At 35.1% G+C, this 17,529-nt stretch overlaps 1 protein-coding gene across 3 annotated transcripts; it reads right to left on the reverse strand.

Moving 5' to 3' along the window:
- Positions 1 to 6,692: 6,692 nt before the first annotated feature.
- LOC137578931 (uncharacterized) lies at positions 6,693 to 16,881 on the reverse strand. Of its 3 annotated transcripts, none has more exons than XM_068292554.1 (3): positions 16,556 to 16,881; positions 12,554 to 14,102; positions 6,693 to 10,788 (listed from the first exon to the last, which is right to left on the reverse strand). In XM_068292554.1, the coding sequence occupies exons 2-3, from the start codon at positions 13,347 to 13,349 to the stop codon at positions 9,383 to 9,385; spliced, it is 2,202 nt and encodes a 733-aa protein (XP_068148655.1). In that variant the 5' UTR covers positions 13,350 to 14,102; positions 16,556 to 16,881; the 3' UTR covers positions 6,693 to 9,382. The 3 variants fall into 3 exon arrangements, with proteins under 3 accessions (XP_068148655.1, XP_068148653.1, XP_068148654.1); XM_068292552.1 differs by having other exon boundaries at positions 16,510 to 16,881; XM_068292553.1 differs by lacking the exon at positions 16,556 to 16,881 and adding an exon at positions 15,501 to 15,697.
- Positions 16,882 to 17,529: the final 648 nt, after the last annotated feature.

The following is a 17,529-nucleotide window of genomic DNA, read 5'->3' on the forward strand; positions in this document are numbered from 1 at the left end:
TGTATGTTCTAACTTAAAACAAAAAACCCGAATTGTATTATTTAAAACGAAGGTTTTAAAACGTTTGAACAATTTAGTTTTGCAGTAGGTTTTAAATTAATGTATGATGAAAAATAAGGAATAAGGAAAGAGCAGATGCTGCCTTTGATGTGTTAAGGAAGTGAATGAGAAAAGTGGGCAAAGTGCATCTATTTATACCCCTTTGGGTCAGAGCCTATTACGATGACAACAGAAAAACAGTGTGGCTGTAGGTGTTTAGAATCAAAATATAGAAAAAATTTAATAAAAAACTGGATTATGTTAACAGGATTTTACCGTGGTCGACTTGTTTAAATATTTAGAAGCAAAGAGCACACTCAATGCATACTCTCGAAAAATTTGAAGATACGCGCTGTCACTTGAGAGGACTATGCTGACAGAGTTGACGAAAATATATTGTGGTATAATAAGCATTCAAGTAATAAGGAAAATCTCTGGATTTGTTTTAAGCGTCATATTAAAGTAGGTAAAACATAATTACTACGTTAGTACATGCATTTGCTCAAGTGTATGTTCTAACTTAAAACAAAAACCCGAATTGTATTATTGAAAACGAAGATTTTAAAACGTTTGAACAATTTAGTTTTGCAGTAGGTTTTAAATTAATGTATGATGAAAAATAAGGAATAAGGAAAGAGCAGATGCTGCCTTTGATGTGTTAAGGAAGTGAATGAGAAAAGTGGGCAAAGTGCATCTATTTATACCCCTTTGGGTCAGAGCCTATTACGATGACAACAGAAAAACCGTGGTCGACTTGTTTAAATATTTAGGAGCAAAGAGCTCATTCAATGCATACTCTCGAAAAATTTGAAGATACGCGCTGTCACTTGAGAGGACTATGCTGACAGAGTTGACGAAAATATATTGTGGTATAATAAGCATTCAAGTAATAAGGAAAATCTCTGGATTTGTTTTAAGCGTCATATTAAAGTAGGTAAAACATAATTACTACGTTAGTACTTGCATTTGCTCAAATGTATGTTCTAACTTAAAACAAAAACCCGAATTGTATTATTTAAAACGAAGGTTTTAAAACGTTTGAACAATTTAGTTTTGCAGTAGGTTTTAAATTAATGTATGATGAAAAATAAGGAATAAGGAAAAAGTAGATGCTGCCTTTGATGTGTTAAGGAAGTGAATGAGAAAAGTGGGCAAAGTGCATCTATTTATACCCCTTTGGGTCAGAGCCTATTACGATGACAACAGAAAAACAGTGTGGCTGTAGGTGTTTAGAATCAAAATATAGAAAAAATTTAATAAAAAACTGGATTATGTTAACAGGATTTTACCGTGGTCGACTTGTTTAAATATTTAGAAGCAAAGAGCACACTCAATGCATACTCTCGAAAAATTTGAAGATACGCGCTGTCACTTGAGAGGACTATGCTGACAGAGTTGACGAAAATATATTGTGGTATAATAAGCATTCAAGTAATAAGGAAAATCTCTGGATTTGTTTTAAGCGTCATATTAAAGTAGGTAAAACATAATTACTACGTTAGTACTTGCATTTGCTCAAATGTATGTTCTAACTTAAAACAAAAACCCGAATTGTATTATTGAAAACGAAGATTTTAAAACGTTTGAACAATTTAGTTTTGCAGTAGGTTTTAAATTAATGTATGATGAAAAATAAGGAATAAGGAAAGAGCAGATGCTGCCTTTGATGTGTTAAGGAAGTGAATGAGAAAAGTGGGCAAAGTGCATCTATTTATACCCCTTTGGGTCAGAGCCTATTACGATGACAACAGAAAAACCGTGGTCGACTTGTTTAAATATTTAGGAGCAAAGAGCTCATTCAATGCATACTCTCGAAAAATTTGAAGATACGCGCTGTCACTTGAGAGGACTATGCTGACAGAGTTGACGAAAATATATTGTGGTATAATAAGCATTCAAGTAATAAGGAAAATCTCTGGATTTGTTTTAAGCGTCATATTAAAGTAGGTAAAACATAATTACTACGTTAGTACATGCATTTGCTCAAGTGTATGTTCTAACTTAAAACAAAAACCCGAATTGTATTATTTAAAACGAAGATTTTAAAACGTTTGAACAATTTAGTTTTGCAGTAGGTTTTAAATTAATGTATGATGAAAAATAAGGAATAAGGAAAGAGTAGATGCTGCCTTTGATGTGTTAAGGAAGTGAATGAGAAAAGTGGGCAAAGTGCATCTATTTATACCCCTTTGGGTCAGAGCCTATTACGATGACAACAGAAAAACAGTGTGGCTGTAGGTGTTTAGAATCAAAATATAGTAAAAATGCCTGAAGTATTAAGGTAAAAATTTATAATTTGGCCACATTTGAATTGTTATCCCTTAAAAAAGTCTGGCCAGGTTCAAATCAAATGATGGTCAGTTGGACCTCCTTTATTTTAAGTTGATGACGAAATTACTTACCTGGTTGAATTGAAACGAATTTGAAGAAGAAAAAATAAAAAACAACAATAGAAATGATTTCTTTTCTTTTTGTCTGTCGTTTATTTAATATGTAATGTATTTTTATGTTTATGTTTTTATTCCGAGGCTCTAAAAATAGTTACATGGGCTGCACTAATGTGTATAGAGATGTGTAGCTTTTATAACTATGTATCTAATTTTTATTATTATTATTATTATTTTTGTTTTGTTTCGTTTCGTTTTTTTTTTTTGTTTGTTTATATTCCATTTTTGTTGTTGTTGTGTTGCGTCAAATCTTTTCTTCGTTTTGTTTATATGCATATTTCCATTGTGAGTTTGTGTTTGGGTTCGTTTGTTAATTTAAGAATGGATTAAGCTTGTCTTAGGGAATATAATATAGGTTATATTATATACTCTACATATTTGTTTCTTTCTTTGTATGTATGTATAAATGTATGTATGCATGTTGTAAATGTGAGGATAAAATGTACGATACATTTCGTAGATTACGATAGTTTCTCATTGTTTTTTTTTGTCATTGTTGTTGTTTTTGTTAAAAGTAGAGTTCGATCATCGATTATTATGGGGGAAGGGGGAAATTTGTTTTGTTTTTTTACCTCCTACATAAGCTGGAAACTATGTATATTTAATTGCTCGCTTAATCATTTCCCATATGTATATATGGGATGTGTATATTGTTGAAGAGGAAAACATTTTCTAACTAAACCGAAGGTGAGTAGAACAAGAACAAATTCTAAGTATATATATTTTTGTATATACCATATATATGAATATAGTTAGTATAAGTACAAGTACGAGTACATACATACATGTATGCTCTTTTCATTTTTTCTTTCTTTATTTTTCTTGCTAGTATGTTTTCAAAAATCGAAATAAATCTAATTGCAACGCATAAAAATCGTCGCTGCTATGGACCTAAATTATCATTGTTATACATACACATATATATACATATGTATATATATATATATATGTATGTATGTATATAGGTATATTTGTTAAGATCTCCGCATGCATTTCTATATTGTAAGTGGTCTTGGAGTACCATTTATGTATATGGTAAACACTGTATTGCAATTAAATATGATTTTGTTTTTGGTGTTGGTGTTATTTGGTTTTAGTTTTTTTTTTTTGAATACTTGAGGGCATTTCTATATTTAAAAACAAAATAAAAGGATTTTCTGTAAGCATATATATAAATAAGTTAAGTTAGGTATACATACATATACATACATATACATATATATATATTTATATGTATATATACACATACATATACATATGTATATATACATAGGTATATAAGTATATTGCAATTTTAAATGTATATATAACTGGTTCAAGTCTTTTTGCATCTCTAATATATGAATATATAAATTAATATCTTTTACGTTATATTTTTTTGGTTTTTTCCAGCGTTCTTCTTCTTCTACTTTCCCTTATCCATGTTTTCTTCATCATTTTATAAAATATCTCCTTTTTTGGTTTTAGATTTTTTTTTTTTTTTTTTTTCTTTTCATTTTGTATATAATAATCAAAATTTAATTGGTGTCCTTTGATCATTAAATTATTTGCATCATATGTACCTATAAGTGTTTGTGTGTGTATGTGTGTGTTAGTGTGTGGTGTAGGTGTGTGTGTGGGCGAGAGAGTGCTTGGGTGCATGTGTATATACCTAATAACGAGCCGGTTTCTCAGTGCCAAAAGCAAATTGTTTCACATCTCAATCTAAGTTTTATATCTTAAATTTACATATATATGTACACGAACTTTACTGAATTCATTTATTTCAAAACAAAAAAGCAAACTAGACTTACATATGTAGCTTATTAATAGATTATCATCAATAGCCTTTGTAAATTTATATCAAACCTGTTGTAAGGTTTTTTAAAATTGCCAAAAAAAAAAAAGATCTTTCATCTGGAAAAGCGATGGAAAGTGAATGTAAAGTTTTTAAAGCCTTGCAGAGGACTTAACATACTTTAAATCTTTGTAATAAGAAGAAAACGCTTTTTTTTACCCCAAAAAGTATGCTACATATTATTTTTATCAGCACAAGAAGCCAAATACGTACATACATATGTTGATCAAGTTCGATGAGTTGATTTGATAAAGTACGACTTGAAAAAGAATCGCGGGTGAATAGACTTATGAGTCAGACATAATTAAAACTAGTCGTTAATGACTACAAATATGTCTCCAAAAGAAGCCGAAACTGATTAAAGGAAGGTATCACAAACCATTTATTAGGAGTAGTCGTGGTTATGGGAACATTAACTCCCAAAAAGAAAGTCATTTATGATCATAGAACGCACTCATTTATGGCTATTTTATAAAATGCTGAATGGGAAAATCCATTTGCAGTTCGGGCCATTCTCCCCCCGAGCGAAGCAACAAGCAAAGGTGGTTACATCTTCCGCATGATTGATCATTTAGTTTCTAATTTCTCTTTCCATAGGAAGAATTTTTTACAAAAATTATTAGCTTACGGATTGAAATCAGTCTAACATATAACATACATACATACATAGTTCTGATGAAAATATATTACAATGTCCAGTCGATTGTCAATTTAAGTTAATTGGAAACACTGAGAAACCTAACTCCTGATCTGCGCAGTGATTAGGCAAATTGACAACTAATATAGGGGACTACTTTTGGGGGATTATGTGCAAAAATCACTCGAAGGAGCGTTTAGGTTTACCTTAAAAGCAATATAAAATCACCACGAAAGAAAAAAAAGGAGAAATATTTGTATATATACACAACACATTTTACCATAATGTACAATTTATAAAACAAAGTTTTCTTTATGTAAAAATATGTTTTTTTTTTATGTTTGTTTCTCTCTTCATTTTTGTTTTTGTTGTTTTGTTCTCATTCTTTGGTGGTGTATAATAATGTGTATAAATAAATCTTACTTGTAAATTAATTAATTAAACGCTTTTTGCCTCAATATATATATATATATTATATAATATATACACATATATATATATATATGTATATATATATATATATATGTAATGTAATTATTTCATTTATTTATATATATATACATATATACATGTATGTATATATATATTTTGAATGTAAAATTGCAAATCACATAATTGTTACCACTACTGTTCAATGGAATTGTTGTATTCATTTTGTTTTCTCTTTTTTTCTCATTTTTTTTTGTTTTTTATGTTGTATATATGTAAGTGTATATATATGTATGTATATATAGGCATTTAATGCTATATGTTTTTTTTTTCTCATTATTAAAACGCTACTCAATAATCATCAATAAAGCCATGCATAAACACGATTTCGAAACTATTGCTCTCTATGTATAAACAATATTCTGCACATAGCACTGTGTGGTCTAAATTCTAGTTTCAATTATTCTGTTGTTGTTGTTGTTGTTGTTGCTGTTGCATGTTGCATATGGCTTTTTTTTGTTGCTGCTATTGCTGCTATTTTCGTTATCATTTACATAATATAATTTCTGTTTTGTTTGCTTGTTACAAAATCTCTGTCTATCTGTGTATGTGTGTCTTTGTCCTGTGGGGTGGTTGTGTGTGTGTGTGTGCTTGTCCATGTACCTCCGAAATTTCTTTTTATAATATTAGAATTTTTTTTTTTGTTGGTTTTTGCTCGTTGTATAATTAAGTTCGAATGGTTTTCAATATTTGTTGTTGTTATTTTGCATTTACTATATTTAATTTTCGATATAAAACTGCCTCTTTGTTGTTGTTGCTATATATATATATATATATATATATATATATAAGTACTATGTTATGTATATATTTGTATTATTAATATATATATATATATATATATATATATATATATATATATATATATATGTTTTTAAAAAATAACCTCTATCATCAGCATGGGTTGGCTGCTGTTTTTTGCTTCTTTTTAATTCTTAAATTAAGAAATAAGTTGGTAATTGACAATTTAATTCAAATTGTTTGCCGTATTTAACGTTTTTTCTTTCTTTCTGGGAATTTTTCCGAATAAAAACTACGCGTAAAATAAATACATATTTGTTTTGCCGTTTGTTAATTTTTATTTTCCTTTCTTCTTATGTTTTCTTCTCGGCATTTCTTTCTGTTTACTTTTTGTTTCGTGTATATATATCAATACTATTCGATCTAGAGTTACAAATTTTGGGTGTTTTCACTTTTGGTTTTTTTTGTTTTCCTTTGCATTTTTAAAAACTATGTCACTTACTTTTGGAATTGCTTTTAGTTATCATTTCATTTTTTTTTTTTTTTTGCTTACTTTTATTTTTCGTTTCTCAAGTGCAACAGAATCCATCGCCTCTTGCAATATATTTGCAAACGCTCTCTGTCCCACCTTTATTTCTCTCTCCCTCAATCTCAACCTCTCACTCTCGACCCCCACATATACTTTGGGATAAATGTAATTCATGTAACACAACAAACTTACATATACATACATATGTATAGATGAGAGCTGGTCCACATAGAACTTGCAAACATTTTAGTATACTAAAGATTCAAATAACTTTCGTCATACCAAAATTACCTCAGATGGATATACGAAAAAGGTTGACTTTGGTTTCTAAAGAGTCTGCAAGAATCTGTTCTAATTAATGTACAAAGGCGAAGAAAGGCGTGGCAAAAACAATATTATACTGCGTATATCCTTAACGAGACTACATATTAAATTTAATAGCTGTATTTGTATTAGTATTCGATATCTAAATATTGAAACAGACGGACGGAGATGGCTGAATTCCCTTTGGTTATTTGGAAACGTTTCCTTCTGCCTGTTGCATGCATTTGGGGTCTTTAACAAGCCATATCAACACAGGGAGCATGGTATGAAAACAAATTTAAAGGAATACAATATCCAACAGTTAAAACCTGTACTAACGAATATATTAAATTGCTACTTGCCTCATTAAGGGCAGAAAGAAATCCTACTTTAAAGCAGACCTCGTGCCTCTGTATGTATACATATGTATATACGTATGTGTATTTTTATTGTTTTCGTATATTTTACTTTAACCTTTTGGCTGGGCCAAAGTTTCAGTTCTCTTTGTTTGTCTCTGTGTGTATGTCTATAGATGTGTGTGTGGGTGAGAATAAGAGTTGAGTGAGATGAGCAAGGGAGTAACTATAAGAGAATTTGTTGTATAAAATTGTTTATAACCTTTTGAATATATATTTACATACGTTAATTCTAATAATAAAATAACTAGTTTCCACAGTATTTTTGTAATGTATGTGGTGTGTGTGTGTGTGTGTGTGGGTGTGTGTGTTTATGTATAAATATCTTAATTGGATCTTTTCTTTTTTTTTTTTTTTTTGTTGTTTTTTATATAATTTCAATGTATTTAATGTTTAAGTATTGTCCTTGTGATATGTTTCTAAATTGTTTTCTTTTTAATTATTTTTTTTTCTTTTGTTTTTATCATTTCTAAGTAATTGAAGTAGGTTTTTGTTTATCGAGTTAGAGCATATGTTATGGAAGTAATTCATCTTGAATAGGTTTTAGATCGTAAAGAGTTTCGTTTGTTTTGGTTTTATATATATCTATATCAATATATATATATATTTTGGTTAAAAAATTGTGCACACTTGCCCGCCTAGATGGGCGTGAGCACTTTTGACGTGTTGTCTGAGAGTATATATATCTGTTTTGCTTTTGATTTTCCCCATTATTTTCCTTTTTTCTTTTCACTGGGAATCGATTTGTTGCTTTATAGCAAATAGGAGAGAGTGTTTGTGTGTGTGTTAGTGTTGCTTTTTTTTAAAGTTAAGTTTGATCAAAAGATTCTAAGAACAATAGGAAGAATAAGGGTGAGGGTTTAGGGGGAGCAAGAGATATAGTTAATACAGTGTTATAGTACAGGAAGTGGTGCTAGTTGATGTTAATTAGTTTGCTAAGAATTTGAAAAACTTGATCCGTTTCCTATTGAGCTCGCCGTGTCTTGGTATGTGTGTGAGTGTGTGTGTGTGTGCGAGCGGCAGGAATACAGACTAATACTCGTAATACAGTGTTGGATATATATATATATATACATATATATATGTATATGTATTGTGTGTATGAGTGTGTGTCTGTGTGTGTATGCATATGGTATATACCACCCTAAAACGATGCACTTAAAGATTCTTATTTTTCTTTTGTATTTTTCATATATGTATATATATGTGTTTACCGTTAAAACATGCAAATTGGTTCTGCTCGCTAGGTATTATTCATTTAGGTCATATATATATATATATATATATGTATATATATATATAGTGTGTATGTATATATAATTTGTTTGCATCATAATCATCATGATCTGTATATATGCTTATTTGATCTGTGTATATATAGAATTTCTACTTATGTTCCATAATATTCGTTGTGTCAGATTTTTACTATAAGTTACGTTTTGGATTTTTTAAACCTTTTTTTTTTTTTTTCCATCATTTTCTTTTTTTGTTTCCTTGCTTTTTTTTTTTTTTTGTTTCAAATCGTTTACAAAAAAAAAAAAAAAAATTAGAATTGCTCATTCCGCTATATATATATATATATATATATGTATATATATATATATGTTTAGTTAGAGTGCCCAAACCAGAAAAGTTCAGTTATTAAGTACATAAGTAATTTATGCATTTTTTTTCTTGTTTTTTGGTTTTGTTAAGTGTTAAGAAAACATCTTTCCCTCATTTCGGATTATCATCATCATTATCCTGCGTCTTGCCAATCGAACGAACTACTTATCCTTCTTTTTCTTCGTTTCTTCTTAAGCTGACTGATTTGATTTCTAATTTGATATAAGGGTGCTCGAGTATTGCTTCTAGGATTTTGGTATAAAGTTTTTATAATTTTGTTTTTTTTTTTTTTTTTTTTTTTTGAGTTTGGAATACGAGGAAGGGAAGGCGAAGGGGGCTTTAAGCTACCACTATATCCTGGCTATTCTCATCACTGTCCAACACAGTCTCCTCACCATCGTGCTCAAGTTCATCGTGATCATGCTTCATCAGATCGGCATCCAACATGTCATCATCATCATCCTCGGCATCGGTTTTGCTTTGATTGATGGCTCCAGCATCGCGAAGGCACGCCGATTCGAGATGCTTGTTCAGATAGGATTTCAGGGCAAAGGTCTTGTTGCAGCGATGGCACTTGAAATTCTTGTCACCCGAATGCGTCTGCATGTGGGCCCTCAGATTGGAGCGGTCGGCAAAGGCCTTGCTGCAATGGACACAGGCGTAGGGCTTCTCGCCGGTATGCGAACGCAAGTGTCCCTGTAGGAGCCAGGGACGCGAGAAGAGTTTGCCGCAAATGTCGCAGCTGTGCGAGAGTTTGTGCGTAAGAAGATGCATGGCCAGAGCCGGCATCGAGACATATGCCTTGCCGCAGGTGTTACATTTCTTAGCCGATTGCGAATCGAGGGAGCGATGCGTCTGCTTGTGACGCGACAGATTGCTAGAGGTTGCATACTGTTTACCACACTCAGAGCATTTGTAGCAGCCACGTTTGCGTTTGGCATAGTTTTCACCGTTTCCTCCTCCACCGCCGGCGCCGCCGCTGCTACCGTTAGAACTAGCCACAACTTCTAACGATGGTGAGGCTGCTCCGACACTACCCACGCCAGGACTACCCAAACCGACGCCGTTGATCTTGGGACGCGATTGTTTATCTTTGCCGGCTGCAGCCTTGCTGGCCTTAGTGCGTCCATCGAGCATATTGAGACACATCTTGAGGGCGGAGGCACGCTGTTGGGTCGGAGTTGCAGTCGAGGTCAATGAGGACGACTGCTTATTCCAGTGCGGTTGGCCGGATTCGGACGATGAAGACATATCAATATCCACATCTGAGCTATGATCGGAATTGGGCGGAGTCAGCGGCGAGCAATTGTTGGCGGCCTCCGGCGCTCCGTGCATTATGTCGTAGGAACTACTGCCGATGAACCGTATGTTCGACTGCGTCGATTGAGTGGCGGCCATGGACTTGTTGTTGTTGGAAGCGTTCGAGATCTCCTGTAAGTGTTCCGGTGACTTGTGGGCCACCTCCTGTTTCATAATGGTCACCACACATGGCGGTATAAGCGGCGGTAAGCTTTGTGACAGCGACAATAGATCGTGGGCTGCCTCCGTCTCCTCGACGCTGCGACCACGATATATCGACATGGACGACGATGATGAAGCAGCTACCTGATGGTCTCTCTCACGCTTAAGGGTCACCGGTTCTGGCAGACGGGCCACTCCGCTGGCACTTGCCGGCGGAGCATAGAAGATCACCTTCCCATCCTCGGCCGGAGCACGACCAACGGCAACTGGACGGTGCATCGATACTGTAAAACAAAATTCCAAAGTTGGTTAATTCCCCACGAAAAGCTTTGCCAACAAGATCAGATCAAACTAGACACTGACAGTCCAAGGGTAATTCGGGATTCCAATATTCAACCATTTTGTCAACTTTTTACCATTGACTTTAATTTCAGAACTAAACTATCATCTTTCAAATGATGTTCATTTGAAAAAAAAAACCACTTGTCCACTTGTCAACTTGTCAAAAAAAAAAAAAAAAAACAAAAACAAAAAAAAAAAAAAAACAAATAAAAGTTATGGTAAAGGACCAGGGCTACGCAAATTCCTGTACATGTGATTTTGTCAGTGCTGCCACATTGAAATAAAAGCCAAAACACAAAATATCAATTTTTTTTTTTGTTTTCAATTCATTTTTAATGTTGATAAACTCAATATTTGAAATTCTTAACAAAAGATTCTTCTAATGTGACTTCTACTAAGATAAAGATAAACTATACGTTTTTCTAAATCTTTTTAGCCCCAATCAAAAACTCAGCTGTATAAAGTAAATACACAAATATATAAACAAATGCTCAAATATGTACTATAAGAAATCTTTAAGTGAAATGTTGCTTTTAAATATAAACATTATATATTTGTATAAATACATATGTTTACATATATAACGATTTATGTATGTACATATCTACATATATATGAATGTATATGTAGTTCAATAAGTAAGAGTAGACTTTAAAGAGAAAGAGAGTCATTCCAGCTAGATTGGAAATAACGACCTAGATTGCTCGCATGCATACATATGTATGTATGTATGTATATGTATGTATGTATGTACATGCATAAATGCACATTTTGACATTTCATGGCAGACAAACTGACGCAATGCCCCGCACGCTCCACCTTAGACCCTTCTGCATTCAGTATGCCTTCTTGATGCCTTCATTCTCTCTTTCTCTTTTCATCCTACACCACCTCCAGCACAAGCACCATTGAATTTCGTAGCTGACCTGTTACATTTCAGTTCAGTTTTCTCAATCGATACGACGACATGTGACTGCTGCGACCCCACTCGACCCTCAACCCACAATTCCCCCTACCACACGCTCCACACTGAATCAAGCAACCCACCCACTCCCATTCCTCAAGCTGGCTGCCCCTTCATGTCAATGCCGCGTGTTTGCTTTCGTGTTTGCATTTGCTTCTTTGCGCCTTTGTCAAGAGCAACAAGCTAGGCAACATCAGCAGCAGCAACAGCACCAGCGACAGCGGCAGCAGCAACATCAACGACAAGAAGGCAACGCAAACATGAAAAATGCCAACATACGCTAAAAAGATTAGCTAACGGCGACAATGTCAAACACGAGGGAGCACTAAATGGTGGGAGTGATGGGAAAACGAAGGACCGACTACTGGCGGGCAGTAGCCATGGCTAACCACCAGCACCCAGTACCCAGTACCAGTACCTAGTATCCGGCAGCAACAAGAGTGGCCACAGTGGGTGGCCCATAAAACGTTGGCGGCTCTCGGAAGTGGGCAATAGATGGTTGTTGGATGGTGGGTGGGGCCTTTTGTGGGGGGATGGTGGGTGGTGAGAATACTAAAAATAAATACGAGTACACAAATTGTCGCAGCCACCTGTTCACATTGTTGTGACGCAACTTTTGGACAGGGGAATAGTCCAAGAGCCCTCCCCCCATCTACCATTCACCTCCTTTCAATTCGATGGAGGGTGGTGGAACATAAATAGGGAAACGGAAACGGAAAAGTGGTTAACTGTTGCTTACATACCTGAAGTTGGGACTGTGGCTGCTCCAGTTGTTGTTGTTGTTGGTGTTGGTGCTGTTGTTATGGTTGCTGCTGCTGCTGATGTTGTTGTTGTTGTTGGTGTTGCCCCTGCTGCTGGTGTTGTTGCTTTTGCTGTTGTTGTTGTTGATACTGGTGGTGGTGTTGGTGTTGCTCCTAAACGTCTCTGCTTCTCCTGCTTAGAATTCATTTGTACCAACGACTGGGCTGCTGACCATTCCAAATGTTCACATAATTGATCCTCGACACCACTACGAGCAATATTATCATTACGCTTGGCCACATTATCATGATCTTCGCCATCATCGTGGTTATTATCATCCACATCGTTGTTGTTATTGTTGTCATTATCAGCATTATCATTGACATCCTCACCATCATCATCGTCATCCAGTTCAATTATTTCCCGCTTGAGCATAGACCTTGAACTGCGTTTTGACTTTAAAGTCATCTTATTGCCATTCGCATTACGTAGAACCGTGGCATTCGATCTACCTCCGAATCCTCCATCATTGCTCTGGCGGTGTTCGGGCGGCGGCAGCGGCGGCGGCGGTTTCAACAATTTACGCAATGTCGGCTGACTGCATCTGGGCTGTTTGGGTTGTTTAGGACGACGCCAACTGCCACTACCAACGCCAACGCCAACTAATTGGGATTCATTGACGCCTGCTGAAGCAGAGGAATTAGCTCCAGCGGAGTATTTCTTGCTGGTTGCGCTCGCACTCGCATAGGCAATTGTTTGTATCTTATTCCGATTGGGCAGTATAAAGTCCACAGACATTGTGTCGTCGTCGCCGTCGTCTCTGCTCTGCCGCCAGTTGCCAGTTTGGGCGTTTGAAATCAAATCTTTGAAAAATTTGCCCCAGCTATGTTTTGTGTTTCCTTTCGTGCCTTTCGTCTCCTTAAATCACTCTCTTTGCTTTGCTTTTCGTATTAAATATTGTTTGCTTAAGTTTATATTTGGTTTTTTTTTCGTTTTTTTTATAATTTTTTTTTTATTTACTATGTAGATATAGCACAACCTTCTTTGACATCGACTGCAGCGTCGTCTGCTGTTTTAAAATGCTTTAGCTTTTTTTTTGTTTTTAGTTTTTGTCTGTAGTCTCCGTCGCAGTTTGACTTTGACTTTAACTTCAACTTTGACATTGACACAAGTTGCTGCCTTGAGATTTAGAGTAGCACGGTGGCTGCTGCTGCTGCTGTTGTTGCTGCTTCTTAATGTTGCTTGCCCCGTACCTGTGCCGGCTGCGGCTGGCTGGCATTCTTGAGATCTTGCACTGGAATGCGCGCCCTTTATATTTTTATTTTTTGCCGATTTTTATAATTTGTTTTGTTCTTCGGTTCTTTTTTTTTTTTTTTTTTTTTTTTTTTTTGCTACATCTGCAGCAGCTTTTATGTAACTTTATCTTCTAGCTGGCCTGCCAAAAATCACTTTGCCACAGTTTAAGGTATTGCTTTCGTTGTTGTGTTGCCGTTGCAGTAACAATTGCAGTTGCAGTTGCAGTTACATTTGCCGTGCGCATTTATCAAGGTTCTTTTTTTGTTTTTGTAGCATCCAACACACAAAATGAAGGGAAGGAACAGTAAAGCAGCAAAGGAGAGAAGAGAAGCGAAATGAAAAACAAAGGAAAACAAATCAAACTATTTATTCAATTTGACAAATCGTTATTTATTACTTGAAATCAATTTATATTAAATTCTTCATAGATTGTTCATTTGGCAAAAGCAAACATAAGGATACAACGGGAAACTAAATCGAAAAAAAAAAACAGTATATAGTATAGAGATGTTAAGAACTTTCGATAGGAGTATTGAATCTTAAATAATATTAAATCTAGAGTTTGAAAATCAAATCTACAATGTCTTTGGCTCATTCTTGTAATATTTTTCTCTCTTTTCTTTCCTTTTTGCGTATATTTATTGAGACGTATTTGAAGAGTTAATTGAAAATCAAAATTATTATGGCAAATTTATGAAAACAATTACAGAGAACATCGTCTTAGGGGCAATTATGTTCAGTTTTGTAGGAATTTAAAGAGTTTTACGAATTTATGAGCAACTTTACTTATGCATTTAAAATTTGTATAAGGTATAATTTAGTTCACCATGAGAATGGCTTGAAATTTGCGGGCGGTTTTTTGGGGCCGGTGGAGGCAATTCAAAATTGCATAATTTAGACGCTGGCTTCATTTTTTTTTTACACTAGAATTGTAAACAAGTTCTTGCCATAATATTTACATTATAAATGCAGCGGCTCCCCATGAAAACCGCAAACAAATTACGAAATCCTTGCCCCACCCCCAAAAACCCGCTTTCCCGCCACGCACACACACACACAGAGACACACACACACACAGACACTCGCCTACACACAACGAGAGACGAAGAGGGATAGCGAGAACGAGAGAAAAGGAAGGAAGACAGACACAGCACGTTAAAAGGAACATTTGGGGCCACACTTGATTATACTTAATTGATAAATTGTTATCCTTTTTTTTCAACTTCCACTTTGCACTAAATTGCATAGTTTTATGCATAGTTTGCAATTCATTTTCTATACTGAAAGTGGAAGTCCGTACACTAGTGGTAAGGGAAGTCGTGAGAGCGAAAGAACAAGAGTAAGTGATGGAGAGAGATGGACAGAGAGAAAGAGAGTGAGAGAAAGAGAGTAGATCACAAAGATGCGGACGGTCGATGGATGTGGTTGGAGATTGGTGGTTGGGGGAGATTTTGTGGGCTTACGAAGTGGCGCTCTTCCAATGGAAGGCGCACACGCACGCATATAAAACTATCTATCCCTATCCCTCTTTTAAAAATGGCGCATATCGCACTCGCTCGTCCGTTCCGTTGTTTAGGAAATGCAGACTAACAATTGCAATTCCAATTTCCATTGTCGATTTGTGTCGAATTTGGGGAAGAGAGAGAGACTTGCCTTTATTTTTTCTGTGTTTGTTCTTGTTTCATTTGTTTAACTGCAATTGCAGTTGTATACACTTCTTAACTTCATTTATCACATATTATGCATAACGCTTGATTGGAATTATCGTATGATAATTTTCTATGATATTAAATTGCTTTAATTTTGATTTTATTTCGAGTATAACTTGTAATTTTTTAAGATAGATATATATATGTATATATATATATATATATTTTTGTTATATATACATAAATATTATTTTTTTGCGTTAGTCGCTGTGTTTCAGCAACAACAACTTGTTTCACTCTGCACTTGTCGAATGTTTTGTGAATTGGAAACACTAAAGAGAGTGAGAGAGAGAAAGAGGGTGCAATAGAGAGAAAGAGAGAGCGAGAAAGCTGGCTAGCGAGAGCCAGAAAGAGAGCGATTCAGAGATGAGAGCCAACGTGTAGCGAGTAACGAGTAGGGCATACATGCAACAAATAGTCAACTGTTGGTTGCCTTAGCCTACCTCACTGAATATGTCGGGAACACCAATGCTTCCCTCTCTTTCTCACTTACTTTCTCCCCCGCACCCTTCATCATCTGCTGCTTGGTGGGGCCTCCCTCTGTGTTGCACATAAACAATGCGAGATTTTATTGCATACTTTGCAGCACTTGCTGATGCTGCTGCAACGAGTGTCGACATCGTTTCTTCGATGTATAAGTATACACACAAACACAAATACGGACACACACACACACATTCATGCGTCACTTTGTTGCATACGTCACATGCAACACGATATTTGGAATAAACTCTACCATTTACCATTACATTACAAAATCAAGTCCACGAGGAATAACAAAACACAAAACAAAAAAAAAAAAAACAATCCAAACATAAACTGATTTCTCTTTACACAAATTTGCTTTTGCCAAAAACTTGTATTTTCTATTAACCAGGAAATGAAAATAAAGGATTTATATATAGGATGTATGTATATATATGGAATGTATATATATAGATGAACTTTCGTACTCGCTATGATTTGTTGCCTGTTGTTAGAGATTTCACAGTTTCATACTTTGCAGAGTTTTGCGTTTTCTTTGTTTTTTCTCTTTTGTTATTTGTAAGTTGTTCGGGTTTCCTTCTTTCCTTTTCTTCTCTTTTTTTGTATTGTTGGTGTTGTTGTTGTTGCACTCCTTTCGCGTTGTTTTGATTTATACTTGCGTATCGGTTATCGGTATTATGTATTATCATTTATTTATGTATTATAATTTTTGTTTTTTTTGTTTTTTTGTTTTTGTATTTATTTATTTTACAGTTTTATTATGATTATAACTATGGACGCAGTTTTGCTGCCGCTGTGCGTCAGTTTTTGACGTACCACTCCCTTCTACTGTGCGCTTAGTTTTCGCAGCTTTTTCGCTGCTGCTGCTAGTGCTACTGCCGCTCCCGTCACGTCACAGTTGAGCTCTGTGTGTGTGTAATTTACAGCGAGTGTGCGTGATTTCGGGTCAGCAGCAAAAGCAAACCCAACACCAACGCACCACCAACAGCCCTAACACCATCATTACCATCGCCACCGAACACCACCACCACCACTAGAAAGCAAGTTTAAGTCAATCCAAAGGGGTGGTGGGTCGTTGGTAAGGTGCATAAAGGGTTGCTGGAAATATCCTTACCTATGGTTGTATAAAATTTTGATTTGTTAGTTATCAGCTAGTTAGTTACTGTGATTTATCAGTTATCAGATCGATACACCGACATTTGATAGATTATTGTTGTGAATATAGAGAGGGGAAGGTGGATAGAATGGGGGGCTTGGGGAAACGTAGTTAGGTCCTTGGGAGAACCAACACAAAGACACAACAAGTAGCCAAGCATCAGCCCATTCAAATTCACATTCAACAACCCCAAAAAGGTAAACGAGATGATATTCACTGCGTCTGCGCTATCGCTCGCTAAACTCAAAAAAAGTAACGAGTCAAGACACACACACACAGACAGGGACACAAAGAGAGAGAGAGAGAGTGAGCGAGAGAGATGAGAGATTGG

Source organism: Drosophila tropicalis, unplaced genomic scaffold (genome assembly GCF_018151085.1).
Source record: "Drosophila tropicalis isolate 14030-0801.00 unplaced genomic scaffold, ASM1815108v1 contig_694, whole genome shotgun sequence".
Classification (NCBI taxonomy): Eukaryota; Metazoa; Arthropoda; class Insecta; order Diptera; family Drosophilidae; genus Drosophila; species Drosophila tropicalis.